At 41.6% G+C, this 20606-nt stretch overlaps 1 protein-coding gene across 4 annotated transcripts in view; it reads left to right on the forward strand.

Moving 5' to 3' along the window:
• Positions 1–19866, forward strand: part of RILPL1 (Rab interacting lysosomal protein like 1) — a 35134-nt gene extending 15268 nt beyond the window's left edge. Inside the window, exons 5-9 of one of the 4 annotated variants that reach the window (XM_050923531.1) lie at positions 9444–9616; positions 11417–11509; positions 16611–16698; positions 18050–18095; positions 19000–19097. In XM_050923531.1, the coding sequence (XP_050779488.1) occupies positions 9444–9616; positions 11417–11509; positions 16611–16698; positions 18050–18052 (357 nt within the window). In that variant the 3' untranslated portion in view covers positions 18053–18095; positions 19000–19097. Of the gene's footprint in view, positions 1–9443; positions 9617–11416; positions 11510–16610; positions 16699–18049; positions 18096–18999 lie in introns of all 4 variants that reach the window. The other 3 variants (XM_050923530.1, XM_050923533.1, XM_050923529.1) reach the window with 3 other exon arrangements.
• Positions 19867–20606: the final 740 nt, after the last annotated feature.

Here is a 20606-nt window from a genome sequence, read left to right on the forward strand (position 1 = left end):
TGATGGAATAGTTCTATATTGAATAAGAAAATCTCATCTATGCATTTAGCAACCTGTTGAGCTGCTGTCATATGCATCACAGGAAGTGTGACTTTCTGATTGCATGACAGATCACAGAATTCTCTAGATACAGTGACAAATAGTTGATTTGTGAGAGCAGTATTAAATACGCCTCGGGCAAACCAAAATATCTCTAGTGTCAGCTGTTGGTTTAGATTCAAGGCAGCCAGTGTTTTGTTGTTTTTTTCCCCATACTAAAATATTTAGTGTTCCAAAATGCAGTGGCTGACGAGAGGTTTTAATCTTCACCCCACCTGTACATCTTGTAAATTCTAATGGGTCCCACGGGCGATACTGTTGTTGGTCGGTGAAATGTTTATGGCATTGGAGCGGTAGCAGTCCTCATGTTCTGCAGTAGACAAGGTCTCTTCATTTTACAGATACACTGCTGTCCAGTAGAATTCAGCCTGCTAGAACATTAAATCCCCTTTCTTCCCCACTTGCAGGACAGGTGGAAATTTTAGTGCTGCAGGACTTGTACGTGTCCGTGAAAGAATCACTGGAGGAGAAGCTGGCTACTGACATTGAGGCTTGAAACCTATGCTTAGTCTCACTGAAGTGAAATGGGAATTTCTGTTGGCCTCATTAGGAACAGGACATCTAAGACCAGGGCCGGCTCTAACTTTTTTGCCACCCCAAGCAAAATAAAGAGAGTGCTGCCCTGCAGTAACACCCCCCGCCTCCTGGAGTGCTGCACTGCCCAAGCCCCCGCTCCCCCTCGAGCGCCCTGTGGCTGAAACACGCCCCCCCCCCCAGCGCCGCCCAGTGCAAACAAAAACAAACAATCAAAAATCCTCCAGTGCTGTCGGCTGAACCAAAAAAAAACAAACAAAACCCGAGCGCCGCCTCGCCCCAAGGTGCCGCCCCAAGCACGTGTTTGGTTGGCTGATGCCTGGAGCCAGCCCTGTGTAAGACATAGGGTTTATACTCGTGTCCTTGGCTTAAAATTTCTTTTCCCCATCCGCTTCACTTTTGTACAGTGTGTCAGAAGGCATCTTCCCTCCACCCCACGTCAGAGGTACTGTGTGACTGTCATGCACATTGGAGGGAAAGGTGTAATAGAGATGTAAATGATGGTTTGACTTTTTTTCTTTTCTGGTCCCTGGCTTTTGCTTTGTTTTATTGAGGGTTAGAGACTTCAGTTTCTTTGTGGCTTAGGCTTTTCTCTAATAGTTTTGTGGCTCTGAATCCTCCCAAATTTTGTGGGAGGTGTTGTTACAATCTGGGGTTTGGGGTTTGCCCCATATCTAGTTCATACAGATGACAGCTCTGTATAAAGCAGCATCAATTATCGTTGCCCAGGCTTCCCCAATCCGCTTTCATAGGCCTGCAAGTTACTGTACTAAAAATCTGCAGTAAAATCTGTGCGAGTTAAAAATCTCTTGTATGTTACAGCGTTTGTGGCAAGTAAACAGAAGTGTTATGGTTGAGTTCCAGTTTCCATTCTAAAGTCCCCCCCCCCACGTTTTTAAAACAATTCCTCTTTTTGGGGAAGAAACTTTCCATTGGTCTGGCTTTTTCTGAGTATGTGTATGGGGAAGGGTGGAAAGAATATACTGTACTTTGAGCCTAACTTTCCTTTCACTTCTTATACTGGTATAAACCATGACTTCAGTGGAGTTATCAGTCTAAAACTGGTGTAAGGAAGAGGAGAATTGGGCCCTGTATCTTTTGCACTTGCATAGCTTAAACAGTTGACTGTCTAGAAACTTCAGACTTGGCGCATTTCACAGCCTTCACAGGCAGGAGAAGGAATCTGTGTGCCTGAGCGTTTAAAGGGAGACAAGAGAAGCTGTGACTAAAACACAGGATTGGGAATTAGATGACTTGGATTCTATTTCCTGTGCTACTACAGACTTCTTGGTGACCTTGGGCAAATCACTTAACCTGTCTACAACTCCATTAAGAGAGAGGCAGAAGGGGAGAACCTGCTTTACGTATGTAATGTAGATGACCATGTCTGTCACAGATTAGAAGCACATTGTAACACAGCCCCTTGACTTGGCTGTAGCTTTATTGTAGATGGGCCCTCTGAGTAACCTGTGTGGATGCTTCATGTTGTTCTTTGTTGGCTTGAATGTAATGTATTGCTTCAATTATCAGTATTCACTTGTTGCAGGCAGATGAATTTGCAGTCCTAATAATGGCCAGTATGGGGCCTATTACCCTACAGAGGGGCAGTGTAGTTTTATCACAGTCACTGCCACTAAAGTTGAGCATAGAATATTTACCTCTCTATCTACATTAGAATAGAAACCAACAGAACAGTTTACCAGCAGTGACTGAGGAGAAATAAACATTTTTTTGGCCTAAAAAATCTGCATAATTAATATAAAACAACTTCAAACATGCCTCCTGGATTTACAGTGCACATGGCCAGGGTTAGTCCTTGTTAACATATGCCTTTAAAACTTAATTGTGTCATCTTGCTACAAATTTGGGGGGAGGGGTTTCTCACAGTAAATTTAACGATTTGTGAGCAGTTTGGACTGTCTCTATACAGCACCTAGCAGAGTAGGGTCCCAATCTCAGTTGTGGGCTCTATGCTACCGTAATTTAACTAGCACAGCACTTTCCAGTAAGCCAGGTAAATTACTGGCATAGAGATCTCTCCAAACTGAAAAGTACTACCTGCCTGCACTTTATATACCTGATACCTTAACACTTCTGTTCGGGTCTGTTGTTGTTCGTTCACTTCCAGCTTACACTATTATGTGGTGTTTGGCAACACCTCAGCAGATAACTGGCACATGCCCTCTGAAATGGAATAGCAGGCGGCTTTCCAGGTACTAAGCTGGAGAAATAGGCTGCCCTGCAGCAAAATTTTTATAAACATATCAGAGCACTTGATGTACTTCACCCTTTGCACTCTTGGAGAGGTTACAGGCCTTGGGGAAACTCACCTGCAACTTGTGTTTACATCTGTGACTGAAAGTTAGGGGCTGAGCCATGTGTCTTGAACCCACAAATAGAAATGGTCACTTCTGACAGATCCCTGAGTTAACCCCTGAGAGACCACAAATATAGAATAAAGGTAGGGGGTGGGTGGGTGTTGTGCACATGCACACACACTATATGGAGATAATCTCCATGGGATAAATATATCATGCATCTTTGACTGCCTCATCTGCACTCTGTCCACTAATCCAGTCCTCCTAGGACTATTGACTCTGAGGGTAGGATAGCTTAGTGGTTAAACCAAGGGTTGTGAGTTCAATCTTTGAGGGGGCCATTAAGGGATCTGGGGCAAAAAACTGTCTGGGGATTGGTCCTGCTTTGATTTGAGTAAGGGGCTGGACTAGATGACCTCCTGAGGTCCCTTCCAACCCTAATATTCTATGATTTCCTACACTCTAAGCAGCTTGCATCAGCTGCCATTGACAAATAGCTTGTCAAGACAATAATTTCCACCGTCATTTTACTGCACCAAATTGGACTCTTTAAATGTTCCCTCATCAGAGACTCAGGCCAGTCCTGTGCTGAGCATAATACCAATGGCAAGGGAGATGCCCCTATTTACAATGCTTCTAGCCCTGGCAGGACCTGAGATACTGACTTGAAATTGTCACATTATTCTGCACAGAATTGTTTTTGTGGGTCACTCTTAAGAGTTGTTAGTGTAATCTGAGCCCTGTACAGTAGGACTCACAGTCACAAAGCACCTGGACTTACAGGCAGAGGAATACAAAATACAGTCCCAATTTAAAGAAAACAATCATGAAGCTCACTATCACATTCCTAAAAGCAGTATTTTTGTAACATACGTGGCATACAGAAAATAAAGAGAGGGATGGAATGGGGAGGTATACATTTAGCAGTACTCATTTAGGATGACCTGAATAACAACATAGTGATTTTTGCCACTTGTTAATGGTGTCCTCATCCATTCATGCTGTTAAAATCTTTGTACCAAACACACATGCACAAGATAGTAAATTGCTAATTGAACAGCACTATCTCTTAGGCAAAACCTTCTTCCTGACACTCATTGGATGACTATCTTATACCATGAAGCATAATGATCATAACTTATATTAAAAATCCAGATTGACCATGATATAACTGAGATACTCACTGTGACTTTTAAAAATTACCCATATCTAATGATCATTTTATTCCAGTGAATATCCTATTCATTTCACTGACCATTTGGAAGATGCCAGCATTCTAGGGATTAACAAGATTTTTCTGTTCTTTTTGTTGGCACATCATTGCTCTAACAACTGACCATCTTCCCATTCACTAAACTAATTGTGAATGTTCAGAATTAAAGCATGAATGAACAATGCTCAGGGCTGGTTACAAACCCATAAAAGTGAGGAGAGGCTGTGAACCTGCACCACTGATGCTAACTGGAGCAAGACTGAGTCCGTCAAGTGGCTATGGTATCGTTCAGTTGACCTGTTAAGAACAGACCAGGGATAATGCTACCAAACAAGTCTGCAAATATTTGTAGGCATGTTTTAAATGAACTTACATTGGCCCTATTCATGCATTAGCTTCCTATTAACGTTTGTGCAGTGGAGTGTTACTAGCACAGATGCTCATGGAAAGTAAATTTGAGTTTGTGATAAAATATTTGCAGAAATATGCAAAGCACCCAAACTACAAAGTAACGTGGTGAGATTGTCTGTGTCCCCCATTGCTCTAGTGAGAGGAGAGTAATTCTGAATCAAGGTGCACTCATGTGCACAGAGGAAATAAGCAACAAGGACATGCAATGAGGATAAAGGATCAAGCAGCACCATCCATCTCATTAGAGCAAATGTACTTTTATCTTGTCTCCTTAATGGTATCCTGATTGAACTTTGCCATATAGCGAAATTCTTTATTTGCTGTAGGGTAGAGATGGGCCTGGGCAGGGAGATCTACACAGGACCACTTTTGTTTTAAGTAGTCCATGGTCTGAAGCAATTTGAGGACCAATGTTCTAAAGAATTTTCCTATTGAGTGTTTAACGCCAGCTAAAATACTGGCTTCCCCTCTCACAAAGACATGTCCTGTCACAAGCATGGTATAAATGCCTCAGCAGAAGATTGCAGCCAGAGAGAGGGAAAACGAAAGCAGGAGAGAAGTAGGTAGGAAAATAAGTGAGAAAACAGAGGGGAACAGGGGCATGTGAGGATGCTAGGGTTCCCCCCGCCCAAAAAGCGACAGTGACTGTCAGTGTTTTACTAATGAATTGAATGAGCTTGGTACTAATAGTTTAAGGGATGATTTCATTGTTGTTAATTCAGCTTGGAGACCCAGCTTTGTAAACAGGCCTAGGCCCTGAGCCAGCAAGCATGAAAGTGTCTTCAGTCTCCAGAGAGAGAGGATGCTTTCTTCTCATTGCTGTAACTCATCAGTTTCATGTCAGTGGCATCTCTTCTAATTACAGCCGTTCCCATTCTTTCTGCCAGGGCGAAGATTAGGCAGTAATTGCAGTGGCAAGCAGAAAGCTGGAATAACTACCTTCTCTGGAACTAGCACCGGTTGTTGGCTTGGGCAGAGTAAACTTAGCTGCATTGGCTATGTGTGTGTCAGTTTCCACTGACTTAGATGAGATCTGGACAAGATGGCTTATCTGGGGAAGGGGATGGGAAGTAAACAGAATTGAAATGGGCTTTGAAATGATGCATGTGACCAAGATGGGAGTAATTGTATGGAAAAGCATTTACGTTATGATTTCCTCTGAACATTTTGTGTTCCATAATATCCATCTTATGACATGAGGTTGCGATAAGAAAAAAAACCTAATTGAATAGTAAGGATCTGACAAACAGAGACTAGCTGGCATTCAAGCTGCTATTCCATCCTTGCAGGACATTGGATAGAATATTCTGCAGCAACAGTTTGGACTTCTGCAAAAGTCTATTAACTAACCTTCCTCACAGCCCTGGGAGGAGGGTCAGGGTTATTTTGCTGATGGGTGAGTGGAGGGCTGGAGACAGTCAAGCCTGTATTTTCAAAAGTGGCTTGTGTTTGGATGCCCCAGTACTTGGATCCCCAAATTTAGCTGCTTAGAGCCTTTTCCTGTGAAGTGCTGAGCACCCACCATTCCCAAGTGAAGCTTGAGACCTCGAGACTGGTGAAGAATCAAGCCCTTGGAGCCTAAGATCAGGTACCTCAAACTAGAGGCCACTATTGGAAAAGTCACCTTGTGTGTTTTACACAGCCACACAGTGAGTTAGAGCAAGAGGTGGGAATGAAATCCAGGAGTCCTGATTTCCTGTTCCCTGCTCCAAGCACTAGACCCCATTCCCGCCCAATGGAGAGAATGTTCTTTCAACCAATATAACAATGACAGTGTGGAGATTTTGACCCTGATCCTGCACAGAGGTACCACACATGCTGAACTTTAAATACGTGAGAAATCCCATTGAACTCTATAGCACTACTCAGATACATAAAGTTAAGTGTTTACAGGAATGGGGGGGCGTCCCTAGGTTGCATATTCCCTGGAGTGCTAGAAAATGGCATTCTCAATAATAGGAGCATGTAGATCATGCTCCTAACATGTAGAATATCTGCTTTCAGCGGTATATACCTGCTGTTGACATCTCCCTCACTCTAATCAATCTTGCTCTGCAGTGCTTTACAGAGGAAAAATTGCTACCACCTTCTTCTAGATGTGGTATAAATAATTAGGTTTCATAACTAGAGGGTGGGATCTAGAAGCCAGTAGTTTTCCTGAATTGTTATAAAAATGGCCTTTTCCCTTTTTAATCAAATGAGTTTAATACCAATTAAACCCACGGGTAGCTTCCTGGGAACTAGAGCTGATTGGAAAATTTGAATATATAAAACTTTCTGCAAAAATAGTTTGGATTTAATTTTCCAACTAGCTCTACTAGAGACTATACTCCCAATTACTATGTATCGCCTATAGAACTGACATTGACAAGCAGTGCAATTTAGTGGATAGAGTCTGACGGGAGCCAGCAATTCCTGAGTTCTAATCCTGACTCTACATGGACTCGCTCTGTGAGCAAGTCACTTCCTCTTCTTGTACTCTAGGCTAGGTCTACACTCTACTTTCACCAGTAAAACTTTTGTCAGTCAGGTGTGAAAAAAATACAGCCCTGACCAACAAAAGTTTTACTGACAAAAAGTGCCAGAGTGGACAGCACTTTATTGGTGGGAGATGTTCTCTCTCACCAACAAAGCTACTGCCCCTCATTGGGGGTGGTTTTATTTTGCCAGTAAAAGGCAGCTATGCTGCAGACCTTACAGCAGCACTTAGTAGCAGCACAGCTGTGCTGCTGTAAGGTGTGCAGTGTAGACGTAGCCTTAGTTTTCCTGTCTGTGAAATGGATGTAGTAATACTGACCTACTCTGTAGGGTCTTGGGGATCAATTCAATGTCAGATCTGAAGATCTGTAGTGCTATGCTTTAGAACAGAAGTGCTCAGTATTTATTTTTATTATATTGGCCCTAAATGGGGGCGCATCTTATTTAGAGAAGCTTTCCCTGGGAAATGAGATCTTGATCGGCCTTTTTCCATTCGGAGTGTTGAAGGGAACATATCTGTTTAGGTGGCTATACTCTGAATATAAAACACCTAGTTAGGAGCCGCCATGCCACTGGAACACCAACAGACTCCTGACTCCAGTGACACAGCCAGGAAACTCTTGGTACCTCTTTAAAATCCAGTTTGGGAGGTGAGCAGCTTACTTTCTTCCCTGCTTATCTTCATCAGGTCCAAATATGTAAATCATCTGTCTCTCTCAGCCCATTCAGTGACACTGCTTCTATGTGCTGGCACCCCATCAGCTCTTGCAACAAGTATTGCGTTTCAAATGTACTTTGCTGCATGCACCATTCCAACATTTATTTACAGCTGGAAGTTTCCCAGACCTCGTAGTGTTCTCAGTTGTGTTGCAGAAAATCCTAATTCCAAGCACACATTTCCAACACGCTTGTATTTTCTCTGTATTGTTTACTCTGCTTTATATGGCCATGTGATGTCACTGACTACAGCAGCAATATCGTGTATGGTGGTGTTTCTCAAACTGGGGTCACCACTTGTGTAGGGAAAGCCCCTGGTGGGCCGGGCCTGTTTGTTTACCTGCCCCGTCCGCAGGTCCGGCCAATTGCGGCTCCCACTGGCTGCGGTTCGCTGCTCCAGGATCGGCCGGACCTGCGGACAGGGCAGGTAAACAAACCGGCCGGCCCGCCAGGGGCTTTCCCTACAAGCGGCGCCCCTATTTGAGAAACACTGATGTATGGTGACTTTCTTCTACTTCTCTGTGCTGTCCCTTGGGCCATGTCCCTGCAAACAGAGCCACACAGGATCTCATTGACTTTGGTAGGACTCCACACAGGTGTGAGAAACCATCTGCGTAGATCAGGGTCCAAGTTCTGCAGAAATTAGGATGCAAGAGACCGAACATCTGCAGGCTCCAGGACCAAAACTGGAGAAATCGCCTAACTTTGAGTGAATCTTACATAGAACTATTATATAGAAGAAGGATGGGAGTAACTGGTCTATTTAAAAAATAAAAAAGCCAACCTTGCCATTACCCACAGGGAATATGGGGTGCTCTGCACACATCTGTATATCTCCTCTTTGCAGCTGTTCAGGTTCACTGGTGTTGACATCAAAGAGATGTCATTTGAGCAAGGGCATTAATGTAATAGGTTATTATATATTCAGGGAAACTTGCAACCTCTTCTAAAGAAGCGTCTCCTTATGATTGGAAAATATACTAAACAAGCCACACAGCAAGGGTGATTTATTTTAAAATATTTGATTAACTATCTTTAAGAAACTGTGGAAAGTAGGCTCCTGTCAAAACACTGGCCCTACATTTTCAAAAATGATTAGTGGTTTGGGGTTTTTTTTTGTTTTTTGTTTTTTTTTTGGGGGGGGGGAGGTTGATTCTCTGAACACTTAGACCCTCAAAATCAGGCCCCTTTAAGGTGTCTCAGGTTGGATACCCAACAACATTGTTACCCCAAATCAGTAGTCACTTCTGAAAATACAGGCCTCTGGCTAAATAAAATAGAAAACAAACTTCCCCTAGGCTGGATTTACAGCCTCCTTGCTGTTGGCACCCACTCATGACTCCTCTCATCTGAGGAGGTGAGTTAAAGAGGGATCACCCCATCTTTGAGGCCTAAAAAACCCAAAGCTACCCCAGCGTTGTTAGCCTCCAGCAGTTTCCAGCACAGTAAGGAATGCTGCGATCCCCTACCATTGAATTATTCTTGCTGGTGACCTTACTAAACCCGAGCAATGAAGCAAAAGTAGTTGGCTTTCCATAGCACTCCTCTAACATTATTGATGGCTCTTATAATATTAAGAATAGTGATGGATGATTCAATTGCATCTCTAAGGAAAAGTTAAGCCTTTATTGAGTGCACAATGAATTAATTAAAGCTTGTATTTCATCCTCCAGTCAGAACCTAACAATGATGACTATCTTTCTGAATCGGAGAAGATGGCTCTGGATTTAAAAGATCCAAACCGTCCAAGATTTACTCTACAAGAGCTACGGGATGTCTTACACGAGCGGAATGAACTGAAGTCTCGAGTGTTTTTGCTGCAGGAGGAGCTTTTATATTATAAGAGGTGTGTTGGCTCCCACTGTTGGTATTGCTACCTCTGCCTTCTCCATTGTAGAGGCACAGAATAGAGAGAAACCAGAGATTGGATCTAAAAACTGTGAGTGTCCGCTTAAATAGTCTCTAAGAAACGGCAGCGGATTCTTGGCTTCCCTGAAACAAAGTAAAGATGGTTCCAAAATCTGGTTCATATTTGAATTTTCACCAAGTTTTGGGAGGAGTTTGGTTTAATGTTCCCCAAAACCTGTGACCTCAATAGCGGACATTTCAAACAAATGAATACTTTAAAAGGGAGAGAAATTGTTAGTGCCTATTTTTAAATTTTTTTTAAATCGGAAAATGGCCTTTCACAAAGATGGAAATATTTGCTTTTTTATTTTTTTTCCATTTTCTTTCCCCCTTTCCTCCCTTTCTTTTTTAGTGGCAAAATAGAGGGAGAGAATCTGGGGAAGGGAATTGAAAACCGCAACAACCAAAAATCTTAGTTTAATTTTTTTTCAAATGAGTGACAAATCATTCCTTTCCATACCTGTGGAACAAAATCTGACTTGAAATTACAACAAGAAACAACCACCCACCCTGCACACCCTAACTCTTTCAATCAGCTTTTAAAAAAAAAATTTGCAAATTTCATGTAGGGACAGATTTTTTACTATTTACCGATTTAACATTCTCAGCAAAGCTATATAGGGTCTATATGTCCCTGGGACAGGATGCACCTCCAGGTCACTGGCAAAGATCTATTCCTCAGCACATGGCTGGTGCCAAAAACGTATTGCCATCTGATACCTGTTCTGTGTCCCAAGGGCAGCAAGGTCGTGGTCACAGTTCAGTACCCGGTAGAGAAGTGCCAAAATCCGAAAACTATCATGACCATTGCCATTAGCATGCCCGTGATTTCCAGTCTCCTCATAGAGGCCAAGGATTGAATGGGCCCTGAACACAGGAGAGCTTAGCCTCCGCTACAGGAGCTCTGTTTAGACGGTCATTTGAGGTACATCAGTAGGGGGAAGATGGTCTTGCTGCACCTGTTCTTTGACTAAACCGGGGACTCCTGAGCTGTCAATCCAGCACTTGCACAACAACTTTTTTTTTTAAATCATATGGTCAGTTTTTCTCTCCTAAACAGTGGGATCCATTAAACTCAGCCTGTCACTCTCCCAAGGATTGCTGTACACTGCACAGCAGTATTCTGTCCTCTTCTGAGTTTAAGAAACTATTGCAGGTACTTGGGTTACCTGAAGGTTGATTTTTTTTTTTTTTTTTTTTTTTTTTTTTTAACGTATGCAGTGTTGTAGCCATGTCAGATCCCAGGACAGTAGAGAGACAAGGTGGGTGAGCTAATATCTTTTACTGTTCCAATTTCTGTTGATGAGCGAGAGAAGCTTTCATGCTTACACAGAAGTCTGACATTTTTAATGGCACTCACTGCGTATGATTAACCCTACAAATCCTCCTCATGTGACAGTTATAGAACTCCTCTTCTAACACTGGTGACTTTAATTTGAAAAAGTATTGTAAATTAAAAGAAACTAAGGGCCTTATCCACTGCTGATGAAAAGATTGCCACTGACTTTAATGGGTTTGAATCAGCCTCTCAGTTCCTTTTAGTTTACAAAGCTTGTTCAGATTCATGAAACTCAGGGTGTGATCCAAATCCACCAAAGTCAGAGGGAATCTTTTCATCTGTTGTGGATCAGGCTCTTAATTTTTTAATGTACAAAACTCCTCCTTCAAATTGTATTTTAAATTTCTCCAGAATAATGAAAGAACTAGAATTTAACTGTATTTTTCCCTCTTCTTAAAGTGAGGAAACAGAAGAAGAAACTAGATCCCCTCAACCTACACCCATAATTAATTCAAAAACCTCAACTCAGCCAGAATCTGGAATCAAACGATTGTAAGTAGCATTCTCTTCCAAAAATCTCGAACTGGGCATGTTTCTTGCGGGGGTAATTGGGTTGGTTTTAGTTCTGGTTGTCGTCCCCCCCCCCACCACAACCCCATTAATCTTCATTTAGTGATATCACATGCACATATGTTTTGGAAATAATCCTATAATAAACAGTATTATAAAAACACAATTTATAGGTTTTATGAAACAAAACAGAACATAGTGTTGATTTAATTCTCAGTGACTTCCTATCTCTGACAGGTTCCCTTCACACACACAATAAGGAGAAGAATAAGTGTTCTGTGCACTTGCATTTATGGTTACAGATAAATTGAGCCCCTATGTGTGTTAAATTCTAATATTCCCTTCTTGAGTACTGCTCATAATACTCTGAGTAGAGTAGCATATGTTGCTTGGATTGTAACAGCATATGAGCTAACAAGCTGTTAGCCACAGAAACTCCGGCTCTTATTTGGAACTATCTTGTCAGCCTATTCAGGCTCTGAGGATGTTTGTGTCTGCATATGAAAGTGAACTGCTGGTCTCTCACCATGGGCAGTGGTCCTGTTTCAAGCCTGATCCTGCATTCCTTGGGCAGCCCAAATTGCAGCTGAGACCACTGTAAGAGCAGGGTGCATTAAGTGAAAAAGTGCCCAATTTTACATGCCTATGTGCTTGCTTACATTTAGAGAGTAAACTCCTTGGGGCAGAGACAGCAGACTCAGCAAAGGGAACACGTCAGCAAGCTGGCTCCTATAGGTCTCATACCTGAGAGCTATAGAATGTGTTCATAACAAAAGCTCAAGCACATAACAGCTGGGCCTGGAGTTCAGTCTCCTTCCCTTCCCACTACTAAGTAGCCATGTTTACAGATTCCTACATCCTGAGAATCTGAGCCTTCAGGCTCAAGCCTTGCCATTTCCCTGTACACACCTAGCTGTATACAGAACACTTGCATTAGGTCTAAGCACAGAGTTAACTCTTTGCTTACTCTGTACCCTGTCAGAGGGGGCTTGTCTCTATTGTTTTTCTGACCTGTAAAGCTCTGTGCCCCCTATAGTGGGGTGTAAGTAAGTAATAATACTATGGAGAAAGGATTAGAAAACCAAATTATAGAATCACTTCATTTGTCAGTTTATCTATTGTCAACTCACTCCCTTACCTTTTTATTCCAAATATTAGCTTTTGAACCTACTAAGAGGTTTTCAGGTTTTGTGAATAGTGTAACTTTTAACAATGCATAAACTATTTGGATATGCGACATTTTTATTTAGTTGCAAAACTCTCCCATCCTGTCCCTATATGCATATAACCTTCAGCTTCCATATAAAAACAGTGTCTGCACTTAGAATATCAGGGTTGGAAGGGACCCTCAGGAGGTCATCTAGTCCAACCCCCTGCTTAAATCAAAGCAGGACCAATCCCCAGACAGATTTTTGCCCTAGATCCCTAAGTGACCCCCTCTAGGATTGAGCTCTCAACCCTGGGCTTAGCAGGCCAATGCTCAAACCACCGAGCTATTCTGCCCCCGTCAGTGCCTTCCACGGGATGATCCTGTGGGTCTGATCCAAACTCCAGTAAAGATAACTGGAGTGTTTCCATTGGTTCCGGTTAGCTTTAGCTCATGCTATTAGTGCATAGGAATGGGCCAGATTTCAGACTGGTTACTTCAATGACCCTTTATTTTGTATTTGAAAATTATACTTTGACAGTTGGATTACTTTCCCTCATGATTATGGTTATGATGCCCTACTTTTATAACACTTATGAGAAGAGCATGTCATGTTTGGACTAGTGGGTTTATCTTATATGTTCATCTCCATCATAAATGTTCTGTTCCTGTATTACTATTTAATCCTTCAGTTTATTTAGTTTGATTCCTCATTTGTGGGGAATGGCCACATAACCGGTATAATGGTGACTGCAGTTTCAAGACTGGGATTATCCTGAGCAAAAGCGGGACAAAACTGTAAACTGACCACATTTTGTTGCAATGCTAACTGGACATTCTTAGTTTTGGCTCTCTCTGTTCCAATATACATAGGCAGCATAGGGAATCATGGCAGGAGAGCATGGATATTTGGAGTGGCTGTCTCGCTGGGTTCTTCCTCTGATTTTTCTGGAGTGCTCTGGAACATATGTTGGGCAGCTGGCCACTAATCACATAGAAAATTTCTAGACAAATATTCAGATCTTTCTTTTTTATCATCTTGCCTTTTAATTTATAATTGCCCATATCTAATAGTAGTAAAAGTTAAACCTGTTGTTTTGACTTGTTTCCTTCTTTCAAAAACTCCTTTCACATTTCAATAAATTCCCATGCTGTCATCCTAAGCACAGAGCTCCCCTGCCTATTCTTGCTGGGATATGGAACTGCATACCACACCTGCTGTCTGGGGGAACTAGCTTTCCTGTCAACTGGCACTCTCAACACCTTGGGGTTTTTTGTTTCCCCTGCCTCTTGCGAGGGGAGGGGGAGGGGACCCATATATATTTTTTTAAGTTAACCAAGACAATGGTACTTGAACTTTTTTGCAACCTCCCTAAACAGAACCCATCTGTCTTCATTGTCTCTCTCATGTCTGGAGTGCCTGAAACTGTGGCACCAGCAGTCCTCCATGGCTGGGGCACTGTCCGCAATCCCGAGCTAGGGGCACTCCAGGACTTTAGCAGTCCCCACATAGGCCAAGGTTCGGCAGGTGCCGGGGGTCTATGTGACTGCCTGAAATGAAAGGAAACCGAATTGCTGGGAAAGAAAAAGGCCCCCATTTCTGTGTCTTCTCCTGCGGCTGCCACTTTACAGCCCACCCACTCAGGGACCAGAAGGAGAAGTAACACAGCCCAGGTAGCCAGCTGCTTCTTGGTCAGGTGAGAGTTAAGGATACAGTTTATCCCTCGAGCTGACGGATCTCTCCTGCTCCAGGCAGTCTTTCAGCACCCATAGACTATAGCCATTTAATTACCTAAATAGTAAATAAATCCCATTATACCCATTTTACAGATGGGGACATGGAGGTAAAAAGAAGAGGCAGCCAAATTAATAGACGAAAATACCACAGCTTACCCCAGTGATACTGCCGGGCTGGGAGATGCAACTGTGGCTGAGGGGAGCCTTGGGCAAGTTACTTAGGATCTGATTCTGCAAGGTGCCAAGTCCCTCCTGTGCTCCAGGTCCCAGTGCCAGGGGAAGTTGTGGACACTTAGAACTGCTCAGCACCTTGTAAGATCAGGCCCCAAGTCACTTGCTTAAAACCATAGAGGGAGACACTGTAACTGCAGTATTTTCCTGTAAGCTCCCCAAACCTGCAATAGCACTGGGATAAGATGTAATAGATTAAAAACACTACCTTAGTACTCCTTTGGAACAGAGCTGGGATTAGAACTGACAGCCTTAGCTGCCACTCCTGTTTTCAGACTCTCTCTCGACAAAGCCTAATTAAGAAAATACAGATTTATTGCTATTCTCTTAGGAAAAGCTGTATGTCTGCCTCTTTAAAACACACCTCTTTCCCTTCACTGTGAATACAGTATTATAAAGACACCAGGCATATTCTCTACCATCTTGGATTGGCTCACACAATTGGTGAGTTGCTGCATTTGCAAACAGCTAAGGGAAGTTCTGAAATCTACGTTTTTCTCCCTGGGGTTACAGCTTGATTTTTAGATTCTGTACAAGTTTAAAGGAGCACAGATCTCCTGAGATCACCTTGATTTACCAGTAAGTTTGTCTCTATTCCTCTATGGCTGCATGTAATGAGAGAACATCTGTTGTCAGCCAAAAGGAGATACTTGTGGAAAAAGCATCAGCACTGGGATTAAAAATGCTGGCTCTGGTTTGTTTGTACACTGTATAGAAAGACCCTTTTCTTTAAGAGTACCACGCTTGTTTGTTCGATGTAATGCCTGAAGTAGTCTTACATCTTGTTCTGATGTCTGAGCTCTATAGATAACTGAGTGGGCCATGATATGTAAAACTAGAAGTCCAGGCTATGGTGAATAATATCTTTTTGTTTTGATTCAAGAATAGCAGCTACAGCAGCTGTGTTCGGAAGGCTTCCGAACTGCATTAGGTCACAAGTGAAATGACTCTGGTGATCTCAACTTTATCCTTAACTGACATTAGTCCACAGCACAAAAATAAATTGGCCACAATTGCCAGTATCTGCAGAGGAGAATCCTTAGAACAGCAGAGGGTGTTGCAGGTATGGACGAAGATGCTTTGTGTGGGCCAGGTCATACAGAGCATCTAGCCAAAGTGCTCTCTCATGTTCAGGTTTTTTGAGCACCAGAGTGTATCTCCAAGTTGCATGAATTGTATGATGTGCAGTAAAAGGGCTGAAACTGTCATAGCAAGTCAGCTAAAATAATGTTTCTTCTAGCATAGTTGTAAGGCTTTGAAACCAGTATTATCGCTGCCTGTGGTTGGCATTTCTGCATGTGTATTGATGCAGAACCTCTCAGAAGAGAGACATGGACCCTTTTTTAACCAAGTAGAATGCAATGGGGTTTATTTCAAGTCTTCAAATCCTTTTTTTTTTTTTTTTTTTTAAACTTGACAGTATCAGTTTTGTCACTTGCAATACCCTTAAAACTGTAAAATGGATCATTTCTAGCCCTATTTCCTATGCAAATATCTACGGAAAAGCAGTAGCTATTCTATTGTATTATAGAGCACTGTTTGTACTTCTTAACATCCACCCTCATTCTTCACTTCACCATTATGTATGTGCCTGCTTCTTTTACAAACCTGTGACTGGAAAAACAAATGTATTCTTATGCTCTGCATTGCTAGAGATTATAATCCCTTGGTGAAGTTACATGAAGGCTATGTGCTGCATCACAGCAGAAATTTGACCTCTCAGTTATGAATATTTTTAAGATGGCATAAAAACCAAATTTTAAGTACTGTACTAATTTATCTAACACAGAAGTGCCAGTGAGCAGCTGTCTTGGGTGATGCAGATACACTTCTCTCTCTCCCTCCCTCTAACTACTCCCATGTGTGATAATTCAAAGTAACCCTATGTATCTTGTTTACCTGTCTTTTATGGAATGTCTTTTATTTATTACTCCAGTCTTATCTCTGTGCCTGTACTTTTCTGACCAGGATCTTTACAGCCATAATGCCCATGGTAGCAGCTGGATTGATTCCAGATGATCCCACATTGCAGCCAATAAGAAGACTTGTGTCCCTTGTAGGAATTTTTTGTAAATGTTTCATACTGTGTTTTTTTTGTGGGTTCTTTTTTGGTTTTGGTTTTTTGTTTTGTTTTTTGCATGACCCTCATGTATTTTAATATAAACTGCTGGTTGCATTCCCATTGGCTGATTATAGGATCACAAACTCAAAAGCTGCCAATCAGAATGATCAATCAGTACATATTCACTTCAGTATTTAAATACTCAGTCTTGAATATTCTGTTCTATCGCTTTTGTCTTACTGTTACCATGCTAAACCAATTTGTCCATTACCCATTAAGAAATTAATTCAATAAGAGCATTTTATTCGACATCTAATTTTGCTTACTAAATCTGTTTTGTTTCATATCTATCATGACAAGTGCTTTTTAAAAACTAATTTTATTGACCTGCTACAAATTAATTCTACAGAATATAATGGCCAATATCTGTGCTAACTTAGTGTTTACTTTACTTATAGGCTGTCATTTACATGTCTGAGTACATGTCATCTGTGGATTTTGGTCTCCTATTGTGTGCTCCAAACTATCCAGATTATATGCACTTAAAACAAGTTCTACAACTATATTCTTGGCTATCAAAAGAGGGCACTGACTACTGCTAATGCAAGTTCTGGTTGAATTTTGATTATCATGGTGGTCATGTGAAGTGACCACTATACCGAAGGCTGCAAAATAGTTTTCATTCTAAATTCCTTCCCTTCCCACACAGAAACTTGTTATCTTTCTAAACGTTCAACTTCTGGACTGAGAATTTCCATGCTTTCTTGGCCCAACAATGACACTCTTAAGTTCACCAAAATCTCTTCAGCGAGATTTAGAATAAATTGTTAATATATAAAATAGCCATTTTCCTACATCATAATTTGAGAGTAACTCAAATGGCTGACCTTTTGACCCTTGACACTTAGCATGTAAATACAGCTGTCCTCAATGAAGAGTGTACTTTACTAAACTTGAAAAATGTTAGTTATGAACATTTGAACATGCAGGAACAAATATGCACAGGGGAAAGCCCTAGTTAGCAGTGCACTTATGCCAGCGGAATCTGGCCTTTAGAAACAAAAAACAACCAACCAGAAACAGATGCAGTATAATGAAGTTACAAGCTCTGGGGTGACGGTGGCAGGGTAGTGCTGACATATACTTTCTTAGAACAAACCGGAAATTAAATGCAAGACACTGCAATGTTAAGGCTGCAGACTTAAAATCAAAAAGTTAGGAAATGCAAACATTCAGGTCCCAGCAGCAACATTAACTTGCTTGAACTGCACTCATGTCATAGTAGTTTCTATCCTGTACTTAAAAGTAGCTTAATGTAGTACTTATGTTGTTATTTGTATTGCAGTAGAACCTAAGGACTCCATTCGTAGACCAGGACCCCATTGTGCTAGGTACTATACAAACAGAGCAAAAAGTCCTAAAACAGAGCACCATAAAATGGAAGGATATGCAGTGTGGTTAATGCTGAAGATGGTACCTTAACTTTTGCATTTCCCAACAGACATTAATTACATTTTAACATTGCATGAACACCTTTTGCATTTTTTTAAATATATGGTTCACTATAATAAATTATTTTGCTTAAGCTGGTAACGTCTCTGCCATACAAACAAGGAAGACTAATAACTGATTTTATTTTATGTAGTATCAGCTTTGCATTTAATTGTGGTTCACAGGCTTATTAAAATGACTTATCAGTTCATGCACACTATTAACTTAGCACTACACCCTCTGTGGGTAAACGATATGCACACTTAATGTGTTAAGACTCTGATCCTGCAAACACTTTAGGTGTGTGCTGGAACTGGGCCTAAGGTATTAAAAGTATGCACTTTAAACATTTCTCTAAATTTTTAGTGAGTTCTTATACTTATTTCCTTCTCTTCCCCCCCTCCCCAATTTTTTCTCTTTCTACTTAAAAGCATATCGTAGCATTTTCATGCCAAAAAGACACTATGCTAATTTATTTTGTTTATGGCATGAAACTAATCCTTTTGTTTTGTTGTTGTGGTGTGTTTTTTTTTTTAAATAACTAATACACCCAAACTAAGACTGCACGTGTGTGTAGGTCATGGCATTTAAAGCTTCTTTTTGAAGCTTCAGTAACAAAGCAGCTGGAGATGGCAGTGACTTCATCTTGAATAATGTTTGACAAAGGCTCCATCAGGCTTCGCTGCCTTCATTTTGCAGATGCAAACAGTTTTTTGCTCTTTAAGTTTTGTTGCACCATGTATCAGTTATCTCAAGTGTCTCCAAACCACTAGGTCCTAATTTGTCTTTCTTACTTTCTGGAAGGTTTAGTTTCTTCTCTCGTGATAAAAAACGCATGCAGACGACACAGAAAAACATTCACTTCCAGGATACTTTTGGCGAATGGGCAGATTCAAACAAAGATGACTCCTACACCGAACAAGGCCAAGAGGCCCTTCAGCATCTGTGATTAACACTCCAAGCCATGTTGCTTACCACAATAGATCTGAATATTCTAGTAACAAGAAGCTTCCATAAAAAATGAGGAGCTGCCAGATTTGGTTATCTGCCTGGCACATGTTGACGGTTGTTTCAGACATACTTTCCCAAAGGGATTCCTCAGTGTTTACTTGGTGACTGCTCTGTGAAAACAGAATCCAGGCTCTGTAGTAATGGTTATTTATACTCCCGGGTATCAAAGCTTCTAGATAACTAGTTTTGTGCTGAATAACAAGTCTGTGGGACTCTTGCATTAACTACAGTAACACGAGCTTCTTTAAACCAAAAAGCCCCCTGTGCCATTATTACAGGTTTAGTTGCATTGTACAATATTGAGTGGTGAAGACTCTGATACCATGTTTGTTGGGGGGAGGAGGGGATTTTTCTTAGTTCTGTTAATGACACTTTCAAAGAGAGATTTGCAGTGTATACACTATTTCCAGGGCAGGTCCTACCACAGCTGTATCCTGTCAAACTCACAGGTTGCAGATAAACTTCTTGGAACTTCAGCTGATAAAAATACAGAAACTGGAACAGCTGTGAGGGACTGTGATTGTATATTTCTCCTTGTCGTTTATAGTGCCTAAAGCATGTAGATACTGATGTACAAGGTGAGTGTGCCTTGCCTTTTGCTCTGAGTTATGCAGTATTAACAGAAAATGAATTGCTCACACAGAGGAATTCTAAAAACTCTGCAGTTGTTTTCTTATTTGTACCATGCCCTTTTTCCCTCCACCCCTCCTCTCTCTGGGTAGTGGCAGACCTTTGCTGTACAGGAAATAGATCACTTTCCCACAAAAGGCTTTGAACAAAGCCCCAGGCAGCACTTATACAAGTTCTTATTCCCTATCTGAAAACCATTTTAACACAAGTATAGTGGAGGTTTTAAGTCAGCTAATTCCTTTGTTCTCTGCAGAGACAGTCTCAACCCCCAATCTCACCTCCAGCCCTCCTCAAACTTCTATTGGGACTGTGGGGACAATAGACTCTAAAACCCCAATCATGCAGGCTGTTCCCTAAGCAAACACATGTTATACTGCAGGGGTGCTCTGTATGGACACCTGGTTACATGCAACAGCTTGGAGCAGTGGGGCCTAACTCTATAATGAAAATCCCAGCTCTGTACATGGGTGAGCTATGGGAAGGTCTGATCAGAAACTCAGTTGGTGATATAAGCCTATCCCCAACTGAACTGTATTTGACCAACTGAGTAGTGGCCATAAACACCCACTAGCAAATTCATCTGTAAGACAGCTGTTACTGGAATGGGTGCCCACCCAGACCACACTGAGCCACACTCCCTGAGAGACATGCTACCCAAACTGTCCTACACATTATCCCCCTAATGTGAGAGAGGCCTTGTCCATTATGTTGAAGCAGAGAGAGAGCTGTTCTCTGTTACAATGGAGTTTAAGCCATTTTATGGGCTCAGC

Source organism: Gopherus flavomarginatus, chromosome 15 (assembly GCF_025201925.1).
Source record: "Gopherus flavomarginatus isolate rGopFla2 chromosome 15, rGopFla2.mat.asm, whole genome shotgun sequence".
Taxonomy (NCBI): domain Eukaryota; kingdom Metazoa; phylum Chordata; order Testudines; family Testudinidae; genus Gopherus; species Gopherus flavomarginatus.